General features: G+C 37.2%; 1 protein-coding gene across 1 annotated transcript in view; it reads right to left on the reverse strand.

Moving 5' to 3' along the window:
- Positions 1 to 3,186, reverse strand: part of LOC103512533 (inhibin beta chain-like) — a 33,128-nt gene extending 29,942 nt beyond the window's left edge. The window contains exon 1 of the mRNA XM_008477302.3: positions 3,128 to 3,186. Within this exon, the coding sequence (XP_008475524.3) occupies positions 3,128 to 3,176 (49 nt within the window). The 5' untranslated portion in view covers positions 3,177 to 3,186. The remainder of the gene's footprint in view (positions 1 to 3,127) is intronic.
- Between the last annotated feature and the right edge of the window lie 18,579 nt (positions 3,187 to 21,765).

Genomic DNA, 21,765 nt, shown 5'->3' on the forward strand with positions numbered 1-21,765 from the left:
ATAATTTTCTCAATTTTTTCTCTCTCTGCTCTCCGTTTTTTTTTTTTTTTTTTTTTTTTTTTTTTTTTTGCAAGCACTAATCTTCATTTCATCTCGACATTTGGTGTAGCCATAAAATCCCTTATTCCAATAGGGCAACAAATTTCAGGAGAACAATAAAGTAAACAATTGTTGTTGTTTCAAGGAAAAGAAAGAAAAGAGCGGATAAAGAGAAAAGAAAAAAAAAACTTTGTTTTTCATGAAAAAAGAAGAAAAAAATGTTGGTGTTTTCACAAATAATGTGTTGATGAAACATTTTATCTCCCTCGTCTAGACTCTGTTAATTAACTGCGAACTTTAATGAACCCTCCACTGTTTCGACTGCCTTCACTCTACGCGTCTAAATGCCCTAAGGAGATCTTAAATATGCACTCTGCTTTGCGTTTTGTCGTCTTTATTGTTTTCAGTCTTTTGAAGATTGTTGCCTAATATTTTGCCGGGAAGAAGGGAGAGGTGCGAATATGTGGGGTTCAAAGGAGGTGTGTGTTGGATAGTAATAAACATGGCGGTTGTTGTTATTTTCTGAGCCTTTTTCAAGAGGTGTTTGATAAGGATATTTGTAAATTTAAATTATCGTAGGTCCAAATTAATGTCTACAAGAATTTAGTTGACTCTTTCAATGTCAACTTTCTTGCAAAGAGAATGAAAGTTTAGTGGATGTTTGAGGCATGGATTTTAGTAATCCTTTATCAAGGCATCAATAAAATTAATAAGGAGTAAGGATTGACCTTTCAATCTAGACTAATCTGAAAATGTGTATTTGACATCTCCACTGTTTCTGGGGGATGTGTTAGGTACTCTTTCAGCTTTTCTGTGAAATTTAAGGCGAGTAAAGTTAGTTCCACATTCACCATTAAGTTCATAACTAAGTTCTGTACTAAAGTCAAAAAATAATATGTATCCTAAAAGAAAACCGCTGTTCAGAACAACAAAGATAATTCCAACACTTCTTGTTTTACTCCCGCATGTATTTTATTAATGTAAATAATATCCACTATTTCCATTTTTCCTGCACTCCTGTCAAAAAAGTTTATTAGAAAGGTACTTGGATTTCAAACTTGGCTCAACACAAAAGAAAGGAAGATCAGAGGAAAATTTGAGTACATACTACAGTAGACAAACTAACTAAAAATGAGTTTTCATAGTGAATAGCTTGCTAGTGACCTAAAAGATCCAAAAAACACAACCCCGACCGACCCAAAGTAGTGACTTTCGTTAGAAATTAATAGCTCACTCCTAAAGGGGTTTTAGCTAAAAACAAACTTGGGAAAACTCACTTCAAAAGAATCTAAAACACATAATATTATTTCATTAAATTTTTACACACGTGCTTCAAAAATATTCAAAGGTGCATCAATCACTAATCACTAGCTAAGTGAAATTTGATCTAGAGAATACAGTGCCATCAGTGGTTGAAGGAAGAATTTATCAGGAATTCGATAGGTATCAATCTATCAATTCATTGGAACCGTTATCTTCATGACGATTTAGTCAAAACTGTATTTATCAGACGTGGTTATCCAGCATTTCAGACCGATCTTACAACGATAAGTAGTTCAGTCAAAAGTCAATACGACCCTGTAGCCAAAGGTATTTATGTAAAATTTAAAATGCAAATAATATAAGGTGCAACTCAAGCTGGCGCCGCTGCCCACTCGAAATATTTGAGTCGAGAAAGTGGTTTCGGGAAGAAGGGAGAGGTGCGAATATGTATCTGGGGTTCAAAGGAGGTATGTGTTGGTTAGTAATAAACATGGTAGGTAGTTGTTGTTATTTTCTGAGCCTTTTTCAAGAGGCGTTTGATAAGGATATTTGTAAATTTAAATTATCGTAGGTCCAAATTAATGTCTACAAGAATTTAGTTGACTCTTTCAATGTCAACTTTCTTGCAAAGAGAATGAAAGTTTAGTGGATGTTTGAAGCATGGATTTTAGTAATCGTTTATCAAGGCATCAATAAAATTAATAAGGAGTAAGGATTGAGTGATTGACCTTTAAATCTAGACTAATCTGAAAATGTGTATTTGACATCTCCACTGTTTCTGGGGGATGTGTTAGGTACCTACTCTTTCAGCTTTTCTGTGAAATTTAAGGCGAGTAAAGTTAGTTCCACATTCACCATTAAAGTTCTGTACTAAAGTCAAAAAATAATATGTATCCTAAAAGAAAACCGCTGTTCAGAACAACAAAGATAATTCCAACTCTTCTTGTTTTACTCCCGCATGTATTTTATTAATGTAAATAATATCCACTATTTCCATTTTTCCTGCACTCCTGTCAAAAAAGTTTATAAAAGTTTTGATCTACATTAAGTACATTAGTACATAAATAGAGCTGAGCTAAATAAACTAATCACTCAGACGTCATATCGTCGCCTCGAGGATTTCCTCTTGCTTTTGAATTGCAACGAAATCGGAAAGTTTGAAATTTTTTGGATGTAGGTATCAAAAAATAGGAAATATGAGGCAAAATAATGTAGGCTACATCCTATAACAAAGATACCTTGAGAAGTGGCTACTAATCGTATGAAAATAAAGATCAATATCTTCATATTGTACCAATATTAGCTATGTATTACAGGCTTATGATAATTGTGCTGTAATAAACGTATCTAGTATCTATTTAATCTTTCAATTACAAATAAAGGAGTTTAACAAATAACGGGTAGGTAATTATCTAAAAGTTGACTTACTATCAAAGGAAGGTACATAAATAGAGCTGAGCTAAATAAAAATAAACTAATCACTCAGACGTCATATCGTGGCGTCGAGGATTTCCTCTTGCTTTTGAATTGCAACGAAATCGGAAAGTTTGAAATTTTTTGGATGTAGGTAGATATCAAAAAATAGGAAATATGAGGCAAAATATGTAGGCTACATCCTATAACAAAGATACCTAGAGAAGTGGCTACTAATCGTCTGAAAATAAGGATCAATATCTTCATATTGTACCAATATTAGCTATGTATTACCGGCTTATGATAATTGTGCTATAATAAACGTATCTAGTACCTATCTATTTAATCTTTCAATTACAAATAAAGGAGTTTAACAAATAACGGGTAGGTAATTATCTAAAAGTTGACTTACTATCAAAGGAATGTTTCCTAGGTGTGATGGCTTCCATGTCCTGCATCATACTCCTAGAGAGAGGATTTCAACAACAGTAAACTTTCAAAGTATTTGCTACAGAGCCGGATAAGGGATAATCAATTTGTGATTAGGTGCATTTCCTCTCGAACTTTCAATCTACCTAATTTTATATCAACGTGATGTGTTTAAGGTTGTAATGTGCTTCGCGTCTCCCTTGAAATCATGATGCTTGAGGTGTCGTACAACAAAGCCTCCAATATCATCACAGTCTAGAAAAGCAAACATCGAACATAATTAAGAGCTGATGTTAATCAAACTCGGAATTCTCCTAGGTATGAGAACAATCTGCGAACACACATCATATCAATCCAACAACGGCAATAGGATTATCTGCAACTGTTCCAGTAGAAATGGGATTAACTGCAACTGTTCCATTAGAAATGGGATTACCTGCAACACAAACAGGTCGCGCGGCGGGACTCCAAACCATCTTTGTTTAATCATTCGGGACTAGAGGCAAGCTCCAACATAATCTTGTCTTCATACTGCTCCCGTCAGCATCCAAACTCGGCCAGAGTAGAATTTGTCTACATTGTGCGACAAGGACCAGTCGTTAATCCAAAATTCGCAGCTATAAATTTGTTTAATCGTTTGACAAAAAATCGTCGCGTTTTGTGTTCGAGGGGAAGGCGACGTGTCATGATGCAAACTGTTTAAACTAAACCAAGTACCGGAAAACTCATAATATCCTTGCATGAAGACAAATCAAACAAAACATCCAACTCGGGAAAATAAATCACAATGAAACAATTAGGGTAATTAATACATTAAAAGAAAAACAAAAATGAACACTTATTATATCACAAGACACAAATTAATGGATGGATATTTTTAATCTATTTTATCACATTGATAACACATACCTAACAGTTATTACTTTTCCTATCAATCGAAATTAATACGTAACGACTTTTCTTTTTCAATTTTCAACGTAGAACGACGCGAGGAGAAATTTCACTTGTTGGCAACTCACTCCTGGTTGCGATGAGCGCCCGACCATCACTCTCTGAGTGTCCAATGTGTAGCATATACTCCGTACCTCTGCGCATGCGTCACACATACGAAGGACCACGTGGTTCTGGCAGAAGAAATTTCAATTGTCATAATTGATGCAATGCGAAATATGGACCACAACAACTACACTGACACCACAACCACTATCAAGATCCAATCACAAAACAACTTCCGACATACATGAGGATATCAAAGCACAAGCTAGGAAGATAAGAACTAGGAGCTAAGGGAAACGTGAAGTAAAATAAACAAGGGAGGTGTAATCCTATTTGTAAGTTACTGTCATTGGGGTGAAACAATGACAATGGCGTCATCATGTAATTGACATGACATGTCCCATCTTGTCTGTATGTGTGCACTTTGCAACATAATAATTATGCTAGATAAATCCCTTTCCATCGCCCACTGGGGATGGTTAGAAGGACATTTAGTCATAATGATAAAGAATCATCAGAGTATTTACGAATCGGATTACCAAATCATCAATTCAAGTTTCAACATAATCAAAAGTTAGTTTAGTGGCAAGGTACTGTATTGGTGATGGATTTCAAACAACACCTAGACTCCTAGAGAATAGAGATATCCAACGAACATAATTGCCAAATCTGATATGTTTGTTTGTATGTATTTGGGTATAAGAAAACTTCATAAATAGATACCTAGAGGTAGGCTTGCCAAATATCCAAAATGTCGATTCGGGACGTCATGTCCCATCTTGTTTGTATTGTACACTTTGCAACATAATAATTATGCTGGATAAATCCCTTTCAATCGCCCACTGGTGATGGTTAGAAGGACATTTAGTCATAATGATAAAGAATCATCAGAGTATTTACGAATCGGATTACCAAATCATTAATTCAAGTTTCAACATTGTATTGTGCACTTTGCAACATAATAATTATTATGCTGGATAAATCCCTTTCAATCGCCCACTGGGGTTGGTTAGAAGGACATTTAGTCATAATGATAAAGAATCATCAGAGTATTTACGAATCGGATTACCAAATCATTAATTCAAGTTTCAGCATAATCAAAAGTTAGTTTAGTGGCAAGGTACTGTATTGGTGATGGATTTCAAACAACACCTAGACTCCTAGAGAATAGAGATATCCATTTAGAAAAGCAGTATCACATTTTCTAGTTTCAACAATTACCTTCTATCTTGGGAAAGTAAAACATTGAAAGAATGACGGTGTTGTAAAAAACCTTACAACTATAACCAGAAACTTGACGAATTCACATTTTCTAGTTTCAGCAATTACCTTCTATCTTGGGAAAGTAAAACATTGAAAGAATGACGGTGTTGTAAAAAACCTTACAACTATAACCAGAAACTTGACGAAGAAACTGGAAACACAAAACTTAGCATGCTGAAACTCGTAAAAGTATAAAAGTCAACCCATATCAAGAACGAGTAGAACTTTGATGTAAATATTTTAAATATTCACACATAAAGAATGCTGTGCATTGTTAACGTGTAAGGGATACTGTACATGTCTTGCAGTCGGCAAATTTCTTCGTATAAAACTAACAGAAATGACCTAAAAAGGAAAACCTGACCTATTTCGAAGCCTAACAAGATGTCAGTTATGGCTTTCTATGTAAATATTCTTGTGTAGGTTGGGTTGAAGGGTGGAGAAAAACGTCCATAACAAGGGTAATAATAAAAGTCTTAGGACATTTCGTTTTATGTTTACACTGTATCTAGGGGTGAGAGGGAACTTTTAGTATATTATTGGTGAAAAAAAGGGAGGGATATTATAGTTCTGTATCGTGTAGTGTCAGTATAAGTAGCTAGAAAGAACTCTGAGTACCTATAAACAGCTCAAACTAACTTTTCAAGGAGACAGTTTTAACAAAAGCTCTTCTACTTATAGCATTTCCCATTGTCAATATTGGACAGATCAATTCGACTAGAGTGATTGTAATTTCGTAACTGAACCATGTAGGTAGGTATTTTCTATTAAATTCATAGTTCGCTAGTGATTAGACTGACCTGTACCAATAAAACAAGTCGAAGTCCGGATCTGATTATGCCAACTTTTGAGAGTTGTTCTTCACCTAAACCGATATGGATTTTTGACACAGCTTACTATTCTCTAGAAACTGTCAGTGAAATTCACTAAATTGTGTATTCATAATGATGGTATATGCAGGCGTGTGAGCACAAGTGATACAGTAGACTAAGTGAGGCACGTGGACAATGGCGCTAGACGGGTTTGTTACGCTGTGACTTATGATCAGCATAAAGCCAAGTTCCAATCTTCACCAAACACAAAAGTTTTCTGAGGCGCGCGTAAGGAACGATAAGTAGGCGGTATTGTGTGCTGGAAGAATTTGCGACCGAGGTTGGCAAGCAGTAACCAGCAGTGAGTGCTTGATTAATTCTACTTGTGTCTGTCTCAGCTTCTGCTTTGTACTTAACTAGGTATGTAGGTTTTGGTTTTTTATTAGTTTATAATAATATCGGCCAGTGGCGTACCACATAGTTGTCACTGATACCAATAAATTAAACGAGATACTCTACGAAAACTCCATGAAGAGTTCTCTTTGCAATGCTCCTCATTAGAGCAAGGGTAGTGAACTTCTTTATCTATCACAGGAAGGAAAATTCCCCTGAGCAATTTATTATGATATGTTTTGTTGTTTACTGTTTTTTTTTTTTTTTTTTTTTTTTTTTTTTTTTTTTTTTTTTTTTTTCTTCCTAGTCTCAAATAAATTCATAATTCATTTTCTGAATTACTGTGTGACGGAAAGTTTATTAATTATTTTTTAATGCATTTTAATTTTAATACAACATTTTGAAACAGAAAAAAAAGGATTGCATGAGAAGAAAGAAAGCAATTATCCAAACAAAATGTTTTGTGTCGTCTTCGGTCCTAAATCATGATTTTCTATAGTCTTGAATATTCTATGTCAATTTGTTCTAAGAACTCTAAGCTCCAAGATAATAATGAATATGGTGACAAGAATCAGTTTCACTCAAACTTTACAACCAAAGGAAAGGAATCATTAAATTTTAACCCAACCGAAATGAGTTCGCGCATTAACAGAATTTAAAACAGATCTCTAGAGTTCAAAGCAAAATTTTCATAAAAATAAACTGAGACAGCTTGAGAAAAGATAATAAACTCACAGGTAAAATAAATCTAATAAAATAGGTGTCATACTTGTGGAAAGTAGGTAATGAAATAGAAGTACCTAATATATCCCTTTTGTCATCGGACACTGAATCATCGCAAATCCCCAAGGTACTCTAAAAGTATCCAAATCCGACCAAAAATTTGCAAACGGCAAAAAAAACCTTTTCATATTTCTTAGCATTATTTTGGGAAAATTAATTTTTCCCATTCATTTTCATTTCAAAAGAGTTCAAGCACACGCGAACTTTTTCCTATCGGAGTAAAAATCTCGTTGTTACACTTTGAATAAAATAAATACAACTTTAGAGGAAGGAAAATAAATTAGGAACCACGTGCTTTTCGAAAAAAAAAGGTCAATATGAGAGCATTTACTTGTGTGTCATTGCAATCATGAACGACACATAAGTTAGTAACCCAGGAACTATTATGGGAAATGAGAGGTAAATACAACTTTAGAGGAAGGAAAATAAATTAGGAACCACGTGCTTTTCGAAAAAAAAGGGTCAATATGAGAGCATTTACTTGTGTGTCATTGCAATCATGAACGACACATAAGTTAGTAACCCAGGAACTATTATGGGAAATGAGAGCCACCTTCAGCATTAAAGACAAATTCTTCAACAATCACACTAAATTTAGATAATTTAGACTTATTGGTTTTTCAAACTCGAGCAAAGAAAGAACGAAATTGGAAACTATAGATAGATTTATTAATAATAAATCGAATATAACATCTACAATCTGAAGTTGTGAAGAAAGGACTCTTTACTTGTACATCAAAACAAATTAGGTACCTATCAGGTATATTTATAATAAATCGAATATAACATCTACAATCTGAAGTTGTGAAGAAAGGACTCTTTACTTGTACATCAAAACAAATTAGGTACCTATCAGGTATTAAATCTCGTGTTAAAAAATGATAGTAATAAAACATAGTAATGTCTTTGCTCAGTGCCAATGACTAAGTTATTTTCTTTCAGGTCCCAAATTTAGAGGTACTACTAGACTTATTAATAGTAAAAAAAATAAAATAGTAGGAAGACTGAAAGATAATGAAGAAATAGACATAATACATGAACTCAGTGCTTTAGAAGTTGAGTGGGAATTTTACAAGTGCTCTGCTTTTGTTTCGAAGTCTTATTGAATGTTTTATTATATTTTGTGAATCCTCGAGTCCAGTTCCTAAGTATTATTAAAAAAAATTAACTTTAAAAACACAAATGAGTTCTGGGAAAAGAATTACGCCAATGTCAAAGTAGGATAGAAAGGACTATAGGTGCTTAGGAGAAGAAGGGGAAAAAAATTCGGGCGAAAAAAAAAATCTAAATAGCGACACTTTGTCGCCGAAGTAAGTTTTCTCCCGCTTTTCATTTAAATACGACAAATCTATCGAACTAATAAATCGTGTGATTTCTATGCTGGCGAAATGACACACTGGGGATTCCGGGCCTAGAGTTCGCACATTAACAGAAACTAAAACAGATCTCTAGAATTCAAAGCAAAAGTTTCATAAAAATAATCTGAGACAGCTTGAGAAAAGAAAATAAACTCACAGGTAAAATAAATCTAATAAAATAGGTGTCATACTTGTGGAAAGTAATGCAATAGAAGTATATCCCTTTTGTCATCGGACACTGAATCATCGCAAATCCCCAAGGTACTCTAAAAGTATCCAAATCCGACCAAAAATTTGCAAACGCTATGTACGCTAAGTTCTACTATTGATTTAATTGATTGATTTATTGGCCTATTAGGTTCTTTATTTTGTTTGGACATTGTCCGACCCTTTCTCTTCCTGGAGACGGTCATGGTTGCTTCAGGAATGATAAGAAGGAAATGTGTTGGGTCTCTTGATGTTTGTTCCAGAAGGATACCTGCTATTTGGAGGGTCATTTCATCAAAAGGATTCTGATTTTCTTAACCATGAATTGTTGTGATGAATATATCTTTCCTCGAATTATTGTTCTCTGTGCTAAATTTTATCACTGAGTCTTACAACAATGTACTATGAACACACAAAAGATCCACATCCCTTGTCACACTATTAGCTCATGGAATGAGCAGAAGTGTTTTTTGCCTCTAAAGAAAACCTTTAGCCACAGAACCCCTTATTCCTATGTAGAGAAGTAAAATGTCATCTTTGGTGAACCTCCTAAAAAGCATTCAGTACGACCTAATAACAAATAAATTGTGTAGGAATCAGCACTAATGACATTGAGGCAGTTACACAAAGTTTCCTAGAGAGAGGAGCACGTTCCAATTGTTGTTCTGTGTATAAAGGAGGACTTTGATGGTGCTTGTGATGCTTGTGATGGTTACGATGACGTTCCATGGCAAGACAGCACAAAGTGGACAAGACTAGAGGCGACACCAAAGCGAATACAATAGTCCGTCCACTATACCTTTTATTATTACTATTGTAATTTAATAAAGAAAGGACGGACTAAAAAGCTAACTCTTTTATAAATACTCTCTTCAATAATTATATTTTTAGTGATATGTAGATAGGTCTACAGTGAAAGGATTCGAAAGACCAAACTTTATTCTTCTGCTATCCCTTATTGATCTTGGACAAACTATCACAATACAATCCACCACTGTTAACCCTGGTGTCTAGTGTGGAATGCTGAATAGTGTGAGTACTATATTTTGTCTAAATACCGGACCGCCTCCGTATTTCGGTGTATAGTAGATAGTAGACACGGCAGTTAACAGTAAAGCTTCACAGTGGCAAAGACTATGGACCAAGAAAGTTGTTATTTTGGACACAAAATTGGCCTTAAAATCAATTTCTTCTTTTTCTTCGCCTTCTCCCGTGTACAGAGATGGGGTCGGCGGGTATAGTAGATAGTAGACACGGCAGTTAACAGTAAAACTTCACAGTGGCAAAGACTATGGACCAAAAAAGTTGTTATTTTGGACACAAAATTGGCCTTAAAATCAATTTCTTCTTTTTCTTCGCCTTCTCCCGTGTACAGAGATGGGGTCGGCGTTTTTCGTCAGTCTCTCAATCAGCCCTAACCAGGTGATTCCTTTGAGCTGACATTTGGTTTTGGCTACAAATCTAACGAATGGATGCCCTTCGCACTCAACCTTGACTATTTTTTAGCAAGGGGAAAAAATCCTTAAAATCAAGTTTAGGTGTGTCAAATTGAGAAATTGTCGATGTAGAGGGAGAAATGTCACATCCACCACGAATAGTGGAGATGTCAAATTCACTTTTTCAGATAAACGCTACAAAGCCACTGTCAAAAGGAACTAAGTATAAAGATCGGTCAGATGATATTGGAAATCACGAAATGACCTGAGAAATGTAGACTTACCTTGGCATAGAGGACTAAAATATCGCAACTACACTTACACCACAGACCACAACCACTATCAAGATCCAATCACAAAACAACTTCCGACATACATGAGGATTTCAAAGCACAAGCTAGGAAGATAAGAACTAGGAGCTAAGGGAAACGTGAAGTAAAATAAACAAGGGAGGTGTAATCCTATTTGTAAGTATAGGTGCTTTGATTTCTTTGTCAAGTTGAGTACAAACCTCCAGGAATACAAACCAAATTTGAAATCCATTGAAGTTTTTGTACACTGGATTATGGGTTTCAGTCTAGAATGAACCAAAAATAGCTGTAAAATCAGACCTAGTAGAACAATAATAATTATCGTGCACTTGGTGCAGTCATCAAGAGGCAAAATACTGTGGAATACCTTGGCGTTCAGCAGACGACCCTGCGCTTTGTATCTCCCTTCTAGATTTCATTGTGCTTACTTTGAAGTGCATAATAAGTATGAAAAGGATTATAATGTTCCTACTGATGCTTCACATGCTTTTGTAACTACAATGACCGGCAAGACAGAACTTTCTAGAGAACACTCGTCAAATAGGTTCTTGTACCTACTTATGTTGCTGGAAACTTTCCATTCCGAATCTAGATGGTTTCCAAATCACGAAGATCTTCCATGGTGTTCCATGATCCAAGAAGATCCATAGTGTTCTAAAGACTCTTGATGGAATACAAAAGTGAAATGCTCCAGAGATTGTTTGCCAAAGCCAGAAAAAATACGCTGAATAAGTTCAACAACAGTAAACTTGCAAAGTATTTGCTACAGAGCCGGGATAATCAAGTTGTGATTAGGTGCATTTCCTCTCGAACTTTCAATCTACCTAATTTTATATCAAAGTGATGTGTTTAAGGTGGTAATGTGTTTCGCGTCTCCCTTGAAATCATGATGCTTGAGGTGTCGTACAACAAAGCCTTCAATATCATCACAGTCTAGAGAAGCAAACATCGAACATAATTAAGAGCTGATGTTAATCAAACTCGGAATTCTCCTAGGTATGAGAACAATCTGCGAACACACATCATATCACTCCAACGACGGCAATGGGATTATCTGCAACTGTTCCATTAGAAATGGGATTACCTGCAACACAAACAGGTCGCGCGGCGGGACTCCAAACCATCTTTGTTTAATCATTCGGACATGCATACGTGTGATTAGTTCTGGATAACTAACTGCTAAAGATTGCTACATGGGTGCGTTCGAAGAAAGAAAGGTACTTGGATTTCAAACTTGGCTCAACACAAAAGAAAGGAAGATCAGAGGAAAATTTGAGTACATACCTACTACAGTAGACAAATCAACTAAAAATGAGTTTTCATAGTGAATAGCTTGCTAGTGACCTAAAAGATCCAAAAAAACACAACCCCGACCGACCCAAAGTAGTGACTTTCGTAAGAAATTAATAGCTCACTCCTAAAGGGGTTTTAGCTAAAAACAAACTTGGGAAAACTCACTTCAAAAGAATCTAAAGCACATAATATTATTTCATAAAATTTTTACACAAGTGCTTCAAAAATATTCAAAGGTGCATCAATCACTAATCACTAGCTAAGTGAAATTTGATCTAGAGAATACAGTGCCACCAGTGGTTGAAGGAAGAATTTATCAGGAATTCGATAGGTATCAATCTATCAATTCATTGGAACCGATATCTTCATGACGATTTAGTCAAAACTGTATTTATCAGACGTGGTAATCCAGCATTTCAGACCGATCTTACAACGATAAGTAGTTCAGTCAAAAGTCGATACGACCCTGTAGCCAAAGGTATTTATATGTAAAATTTAAAATGCAAATAATATAAGGTGCAACTCAAGCTGGCGCCGCTGCCCACTCGAAATATTTGAGTCGAGAAAGTGGTTTAGAACCCCCCCTATGTACGCTAAGTTCTACTATTGATTTAATTGATTGATTTATTGGCCTATTAGGTTCTTTATTTTGTTTGGACATTGTCCGACCCTTTCTCTTCCTGGAGACGGTCATGGTTGCTTCAGGAATGATAAGAAGGAAATGTGTTGGGTCTCTTGATGTTTGTTCCAGAAGGATACCTGCTATTTGGAGGGTCATTTCATCAAAAGGATTCTGATTTTCTTAACCATGAATTGTTGTGATGAATATATCTTTCCTCGAATTATTGTTCTCTGTGCTAAATTTTATCACTGAGTCTTACAACAATGTACTATGAACACACAAAAGATCCACATCCCTTGTCACACTATTAGCTCAGAGGGGCACTACTGTTGTGACAGGTGACACAGCAGTGTCCTACCGTCCACAGCGTCCCCTCGGAACAAAAGGCTCGCGTTATTACATTTTGATGAAGTTGTATTGTGCCCAGAGATGTATTCTGTTCTCGAAGAATTCTACTTGAGGATCAGAAATGTAGTGGGATGTCCTTAAACGCCGCCATCACCCAAGTTTCAACAGCAAAAGACTAACAGCTGTAATAGTTATAAGTGGAGTAATTTAAATCAAATAATTATCCTACTCTTGACCTCTCACACTAAGTTTTGTAGGAGGGGATGAATAAAATGTGGCAAATGTCTGGCACATTGTCCGACCCTTTCTCTTCCTGGAGACCGTCATGGTTGCTTCAGGAATGATAAGAAGGAAATGTGTTGGGTCTCTTGATGTTTGTTCCAGAAGGATACCTGCTATTTAGAGGGTCATTTCATCAAAAGGATTCTGATTTTCTTAACCATGAATTCTTGTGATAAATATATCTTTCCTCGAATTATTGTTCTCTGTATCTCTGTGCTAAATTTTATCACTGAGTCTTACAACAATGTACTATGAACACACAAAAGATCCACATCCCTTGTCACACTATTAGCTCAGAGGGGCACTACTGTTGTGACAGGTGACACAGCAGTGTCCTACCGTCCACAGCGTCCCCTCGGAACAAAAGGCTCGCGTTATTACATTTTGATGAAGTTGTATTGTGCCCAGAGATGTATTCTGTTCTCGAAGAATTCTACTTGAGGATCAGAAATGTAGTGGGGTGTCCTTAAACGCCGCCATCACCCAAGTTTCAACAGCAAAAGACTAACAGCTGTAATAGTTATAAGTGGGGTAATTTAAATCAAATAATTATCCTACTCTTGACCTCTCACACTAAGTTTTGTAGGAGGGGATGAATAAAATGTGGCAAATGTCTGGCAAGGTGTCTACAACCTTGACTATTCTCGACACAAACGTTCTAGAAATGTCTAGAATTTTATTTAGTCAATGCAAAAGTCCTTATTAAATTGCATTTACCTACTCATTTGTATTAAGGTGCGTCCCCACTTTTACCACACCTATAAAACCTATAATTTTGCTGCATGCCAAAAGCCAATGACAGCATGACTTAAGCCAAAATTGACCTTTGGGACATCGAAAGTGAAACCTCCGACTTAGGGCAGTATTTTAAATTTAGCAGTTTAGCGTGCCTTTGAAACATTGATTTGCATTTTGCAACTTTGTACGAGAATTCATTTACACAGAATGGTTAGCATTATAATAAATCCTTGATGATTTTTCAGATTTGCCAAGGATCCATTTCAATTCTATAGGATACTGGGATGTCCAGTTCATTGCCTGGTATACCTACAGCCATTTTAGCTCAGAGTTGAACCTGATTCAAATCCCGCCTTCATATCGGACCCTGTATGACATTAACTACAATGTCATCAATGTTCTCATGATACTAGCGGGAGGTACAATTTTTTCTGTCTTTTCGGCGGTGATCTTTTCCATCTCGCTTTGAAGATAGAGTAGAAAAAATCTCCAGATCTCGCAATCACACTTATGCATTGAGATTTCTACCTTTCCATCTAATTAAGTTACATTTCGCCGTGTGAGGCCGAATGATTTATGTTCAGCTTGTCTCACCTGACATCACCTCATTAGAATTAAATACAAACCTGAATATTTCTCGGATTCGTCATAGAATTGTGGATTGGAGTTTATAGTAAGCTGATGGTCGAGTGTCTGGCGTAGTGTCTTGTAGTACTGAGCAGCGGGTTTCAAACTGTGCTGCTGTTCTGCTGTTTCGGGGACTCCTAGTGAGAGGAATAGAGACGCTGCCGCTGGTCCAAATACATACGGAATAGACGAGTTTAGGTACATAAAATCTGATGGCTGTAACCTTGACAGTTTTACGTACCCTCTGTCTCATCATCCTCAAAATATGTGTACTTCTGGATTTTACGATTTATTTTCAGAGCATAACGCTCCCGAGGTAAATCTTCCACCCAATAATCAGACCCGACATAAGGCTTCCTTTGCCTTTGACGTTTCAACTGTGGGACAGCGCAAGTATATCTTGTATGGCCGTTACCCGAGGACAAAGTTTCGCCCGTTTTGGTACCCCAATTTGAGTCAAGCTGGTGTAAAGTGATGGCCACACGACCAACAACCACACGTTTTTATAAAATCTTATTTATTATTTTCATTATTAGTTCTAATTTCTTGCTCGAGATCTTTAGAAACATTCGATACAGTGGAGGTCAGACAAGCAGGACCAGAGAATCTTCGACTCGGAATGAGCAGAAGTGCTTTTTGCCTCTAAAGAAAACCTTTAGCCACAGAACCCCTTATTCCTATATAGAGAAGTAAAATGTCATCTTTGGTCAACCTCCAAAAACCTAAAAAGCATTCAGTACGACCTAATAACAAATAAATTGTGTAGGAATCAGCACTAATGACATTGAGGCAGTTACACAAAGTTTCCTTTTTCTAGAAGATCCTCAGGACTACAGGGTAGGCGGATATCTCAACTTCCCACACCCTATTAAATATTGTTATAACTTTTGAAAGTTTAAGCCCTCATCGAACATTTTGAAAAAACAAACTTGGAAATCTCAAGTGGGCAGCACCTTTGATAAACTATTAAGTCTGGAGGTATCGTGACGACCTTACCGTTGAACGAAGATATAATGTTATTAATAAAATGTATTTTGAGTTCTTTTGATGTGACTGACGTAAATGTGGGGCGAAGATTCTTTCGATATTTTGAACTTTCCACGCCAACACACAAAACATCAGAAGGTTCTAGAGCTAAGAGCGTTTACAAAGTTCCCACTTAATACCTTTGAGAGAAAAAAACTACAAAAAAAAAAACATCTTCCTACAGTCTCGAAAGTCTTGTGCAAATTTGCTTTCCTCTAAATGAATAAAGCGATTTTTTTCATCCTGGCTAATAAATACCTAAGATATAATATTGAGCCCCAGGATTCCTCCTATATCCTACAGTCGTAAATTTTTGAGATTGTTACGTAGGTGTTAGGTAAGTCGGTGGGTACTAATGAATATTACAGTTTCTGAGTACCAGGGAAGTTCGACAGTAGGTACTGCTGACCAGCTCTTACGTTTCATTTATTTTGCCGACTAAGGAGACTTCAGCTGCACTAGAGATGCCAAATAACTTCATTGTGGTATGCGGAACATTAGAACACCAACTAAAAGTGGAACGCTTTCGAGATTCACATCCCATCTCTTGACAACCGCTGACTGGGGCTAGCTTTGTGTTATTGTTTATGCAAACTTCTCCAACTTTTTTTCACCATTCTTTTTCGAGTCCTAATAATTTACAAACATCTTCTGTACAATAAAAAGAATAATGTCAACCTTCGTGTAGTAAAGTTGTTGTAGATATTCTTCGAGTTTGAGACGAGAGGGGACGAGAGGAGACGAGAGGGGACGAGAGGAGACAGGAGAAGAAGGGGAAAAAATTTCGGGCGAAAAAAAATCTAAATAGCGACACTTTGTCGCCGAAGCAAGTTTTCTCCCGTTTTCATTTAAATACGACAAATCTATCGAACTAATAAATCGTGTGATTTCTATGCTGGCGAAATGACACACTGGGGATTCCGGGCCTAGGAAAACAAAACACTTGGAAAATCTTACTTGGGGCCCAAGTTTGAAAACACAAGTTTTTCTAATACCTAGTCGGTTTTCCAATGAAAAGTTTAAATTATTTTTCGTTCTTCACCTATAAAATGCCAAGACCAGGACTTCAATGTGATTGTTTCATCGAATAAGAAACGAATAATGATGGAAATTCCGGCAAATAGAGACGAACGAGCTTTACAACAAAGAGACATCAGTTTAGCTCTGGGAAAGCAACATTCATCAGTGTCTTAGGTTTAGGTATTCCTCAAGATAAGATATAGCTTTTCTAAAATTAACTTTAAAAACACAAATGAGTTCTGGGAAAAGAATTACGCCAATGTCAAAGTAGGATAGAAAGGACTATAGGTGCTTTCCGGGCCTAGGAAAACAAAACACTTGGAAAATCTTACTTGGGGCCCAAGTTTGAAAACACAAGTTTTTCTAATACCTAGTCGGTTTTCCAATGAAAAGTTTAAATTATTTTTCGTTCTTCACCTATAAAATGCCAAGACCAGGACTTCAATGTGATTGTTTCATCGAATAAGAAACGAATAATGATGGAAATTCCGGCAAATAGAGACGAACGAGCTTTACAACAAAGAGAAATCAGTTAGCTCTGGGAAAGCAACATTCATCAGTGTCTTAGGTTTAGGTATTCCTCAAGATAAGATATAGCTTTTCTAATCAGGAGAATTTGCGGTCATATGATTATACATGAGGTAAAATAATGTGGAACATTTTGGCACATTCTAGTTAGAAGAAAATCGCCGACGTCAACTGTGAAACAAAATAATAATAATGAAAAAAAGAACATCCAAAAAAATTCCACAAAAACTTTGTAGTTAGAAGAAAATCGCCGACGTCAACTGTGAAACAAAATAATAATAATGAAAAAAAGAACATCCAAAAAAATTCCACAAAAACTTTCATGAAACATGCAGGAAAGCAGAAGGAAAACAGTTGAAAATTGTGTTATTAAAAAAATAAAAGAAACAAAAAAACTACACACATTACAACTAAAATAACTGGAACGTTGCCTAGATTTTTCGTCGGGATACAAAGTAGGTCAGTCTTTTGGGGATTGTTGGGGAGCGGCACAGATTATATCCTAGGTGAAACTGTCAGCGAAACCACAACTAGACACATCATGGAATATACGAGAATTTCATTGTGGAAGCCAACTGGAACTTCAGGGGCACCTAGAATTTAAATTTGATTATTATTTATGTTTGCAAGTTCAGCGATAAAAAATTTGTTCTAGCTGGAGCCTGGGGGGATTGTTGGGGAGCGGCACAGATTATTTCCTAGGTGAAACTGTCAGCGAAACCACAACTAGACACATCATGGAACATACGAGAATTTCATTGTGGAAGCCAACTAGAACTTCAGGGGCACCTAGAATTTAAATTTGATTATTATTTATGTTTGCAAGTTCAGCGATAAAAAATTTGTTCTAGCTGGAGCCTGGAACATCTATTATAATGTACAGGGTCTTACACACATAGTTATGATGTTGTAACACTAGTGAATTCCGGGAAAAAATTTCCCTGTCAAACCGACTGACCTCAAAGAATATTCGATGACCGTTTGAATCATTCACTATTTCTGAGTGTAATCGATCTCATGAGCACAATAGAGGACCTAATTTGAATTCAAGTGAGACGACGAAATGGTTTTAACCTCCCTTAGCCTTTGGTCCGTCACACACGTTTCAGTCGAAAAAAATTCCCTGTCAAACCGACTGACCTCAAAGAATATTCGATGACCGTTTGAATCGTTCACTATTTCTGAGTGTAATCGACCTCATGAGGACAATAGAGGACCTAATTTGAATTCAAGTGAGACGACGAAATGGTTTTAACCTCCCTTAGCCTTTGGTCCGTCACACACGTTTCAGTCGCTTCAAAAGCCTGGTCTGAACAAACCATGTTTCTTCCGTCGGTAGCGGTGTTGAAGTGAGTGTCCCTATATTGGAAAATAATATGGAGGGATCTCAGAGAGCAGGCCTATTGATAAGTCGTTGAATGCCTATGTAGGTACGTTTCAGTCGCTTCAAAAGCCTGGTCTGAACAAACCATGTTTCTTCCGTCAGTAGCGGTGTTTTAATATGAAGTGAGTGTCCCTATATTGGAAAATAATATGGAGGGATCTCAGAGAGCAGGCCTATTGATAAGTCGTTGAATGCCTATGTAGGTACATTATTTTCTAATATTTGCGTGTACTGAGGCTACTGAGTAGTGAACACGTTATGTATATTGAAGTCCTACGATTTCATTTAACCCATCACACGTCAAAGGCATCATGAGTTGGAAATTTTGCAGATTGGAAGAATTACCAATAGGTACTTACTTTATCGGAAAGTAATTCCGATAAAGGGTCACCATTCCGTACTGTCAGACTGTTTAGGTTTCTAAACTCTAGACTCTTTAGATCATGATCATCCAGTACCTACCTATAGTCACAGCAACTGCAGCTTTGTTGTTTGCGGCTTAAAAACATCGTCCACAGAGCACGTTTCATTGAGATCAGGACATTATAGCCTCGTTACGGATTGCTCCACAATTACCTGTCCTCATCTGTGTAGCCCCACTTCTTCATATTGGCTTTGCTTTCCAATCTTCAACTCCGTACTGTCAGACTGTTTAGGTTTCTAAACTCTAGAATCTTTAGATCATGATCATCCAGTACCTATAGTCACAGCAACTGCTTTGTTGTTTGCGGCATCTTCCACAGAGCACGTTTCATTGAGATCAGGACATTATAGGAGAGGTGAGCCTCGTTACGGATTGCTCCACAATTACCTGTCCTCATCTGTGCAGCCCCACTTCTTCATATTGGCTTTGCTTTCCAATCTTCAACTTCCGTTAGGGTGGGCAAGAAAATGTGTTTCATCCTGAACAGCACCACAGTCACACTTGTCATCATCACTGTAACCCCGTCTCGTCATGTTCTTCTGGCAAGACCTCGAGAGCCCGTCCGATTTTGAATAGGTACCTAAATTTTTGGCGCAACGCACACTAGTGAAACCTGTTTCATCAACCGAGTTTCCTATGTAAATACACAGATTGCACAGTGAGTTTCATGAAACTCGGTTTCACAGTCGAGTCGGTTGCAACACAACGTACATATTATCTATGTATGTTGCACGTCAAATTTTCTCTGTGAAATGTGTTCGGATGGGCTCAGATGCAAAATATAGGTACCATCAGACGATTTTGTCCAAAATAACTTGGTCTACAGAGGGTTAACACTATGAACATGAGTTGCCATGTTGTTGCATGCTTAGTCAGAAAGGCAACATTATGTTAGGTTTAACCAGAGACTTAGTTTCAAATATCATCCTCCCCCTTCTCTCCCAGGTCTCTCACACCCCTCCTCCCACCCACTCCTACCCCGGCTCCTTCATAACCATTATCCCCTCCTGTTTCACTTCTATCCCTCTTGCCTCTACCGCTATTGGAAATCTTGTCTTATCGCCATTTTCGCGTGTCATTGGGAATGTGAATTATTTGAACTCGCTTGCTTTTTAGGGTGATTGTACATTTCTAGTACATAATAGGTAGGAGGTGCCTTCTGTTCTCGATTTATCTTTTTATTTTTTACCTACCTACCTATTTTATTATTTGGCGAAATACCTACATTTTTTGGTATGTTGAAGTAGGTATGGTTACATCGCAGTCGACCATCTTTCTGAAATCCTTTGAGAATCAAACCCGTGACCTAGCGCTTAAAAGGCAGACGGTCCCTCCAAGCGAACTAGGCTGGCACGAAAAAATGGTTACATGTTACATCGCAGTCGACCATTTTTCTGAAATCCTTTGAGAATCAAACCCGTGACCTAGCGCTTAAAAGGCAGACGGTCCCTCCAAGCGAACTAGGCTGGCACGAAAAAAGAGACGTTCTTGGAATAGGACCTAGACCAAATTATACAGTTTTAATAATAATAATAGACTCTTGAGTGGAAGGCAACCACTAGGCGAGGTTAACGCCTTAGGCGTTCTCTACCACCAAGGTGACCTAGAATTTCACAATTTTATCCTTACTAAGACAGTAAGTTCAGGGGGCTGGTGTCTTCCAAAATTCTAGGAGAAAGTCAGTCGATCCGAGAGCGAACCTTATCTGTTTAGGATAAAGTTTGGCCCGAGCGGAAGTCGAACCCTTTATCAACTCATCATTGTAATTTTAGGAATGACTAATTTTCAGTCATAACTATGGATTAAATACAAAATGATAAAACGCCCAAAACGCCCTCCTGATTACCAGGCGAGCGTCTTGACCACTACGCCACCGAGGCAGTTTTAATTATTGACACGAGTTCTATCTCTCCCCTGTTCTTGTCTGACTGACAATTCTCTCTATAATTATCCCTCTTCTCCTCCCTCTTTCTTCTTTTACATCCCTCCTTCCTTCTCTTCCTTCATCTACCTTCTTCCTGCTCTATTCTCCTCCTACACTCTTTTCCTCTACATCCTTCCTCATCCCATCTTTTGCCTCTCTCTTTCCTTCTCTTCCCAACCATTCCCTCCTTTCTTCCTCTTCCCTTACTCCCTTCCTGACAGAAAGAAAACTTGATATCTAATGGCCGGAAGTGCACAAAGTTGTATTGCGTGTTGCATAACTTGCAAAAACTCAAGGAGGGTTTGCAAAAGGGAGTGAGGGGTTGCAAATAAAAAGGGGCGAAGGGTCAGAAGGTGAGAGGGTTTAGGAGGGGACAGGGAAGAACCTCCTACATTGACCCGGATAAAGTTCAACTGTCAAGGAGTAGAAAAACGCATGTTGACTTCACTTTCATACATCCAATGAAAGTTTTTTTTTTCCTTCCCCCCTACGGGCCTCTTTCCCTTTCCCTTTTCAAGCGTGCAAATATAATTTCAGAGAGAGAAAAATGGCATACAGGGTGTCCCGGACTATGTGGGTCTTCATTTGGGAAATCGTTTGATCCATGATTTGGACGATCTTTGGCCCATAATTTGGAAAATCGTTGGTACATCATTTGGTTAATAGTTGGTCCATCATTTTGACGATCGTTGGTCCGATATTTTGACGACCTTTGCCCCATAATTTGGACGATTGTTGGCCAATAATTTGGACGCTAGTTGGCCCATAATTTGGACAATAGTTGGCCTATCATTTGAACAATCGGATCGTTAGCTCATGCATTTTTTAATCGTTGTTCATTTGGTC

The sequence above is a fragment of the Diaphorina citri genome, unplaced genomic scaffold (assembly GCF_000475195.1).
Source record: "Diaphorina citri unplaced genomic scaffold, Diaci psyllid genome assembly version 1.1 scaffold37, whole genome shotgun sequence".
Classification (NCBI taxonomy): Eukaryota; Metazoa; Arthropoda; class Insecta; order Hemiptera; family Psyllidae; genus Diaphorina; species Diaphorina citri.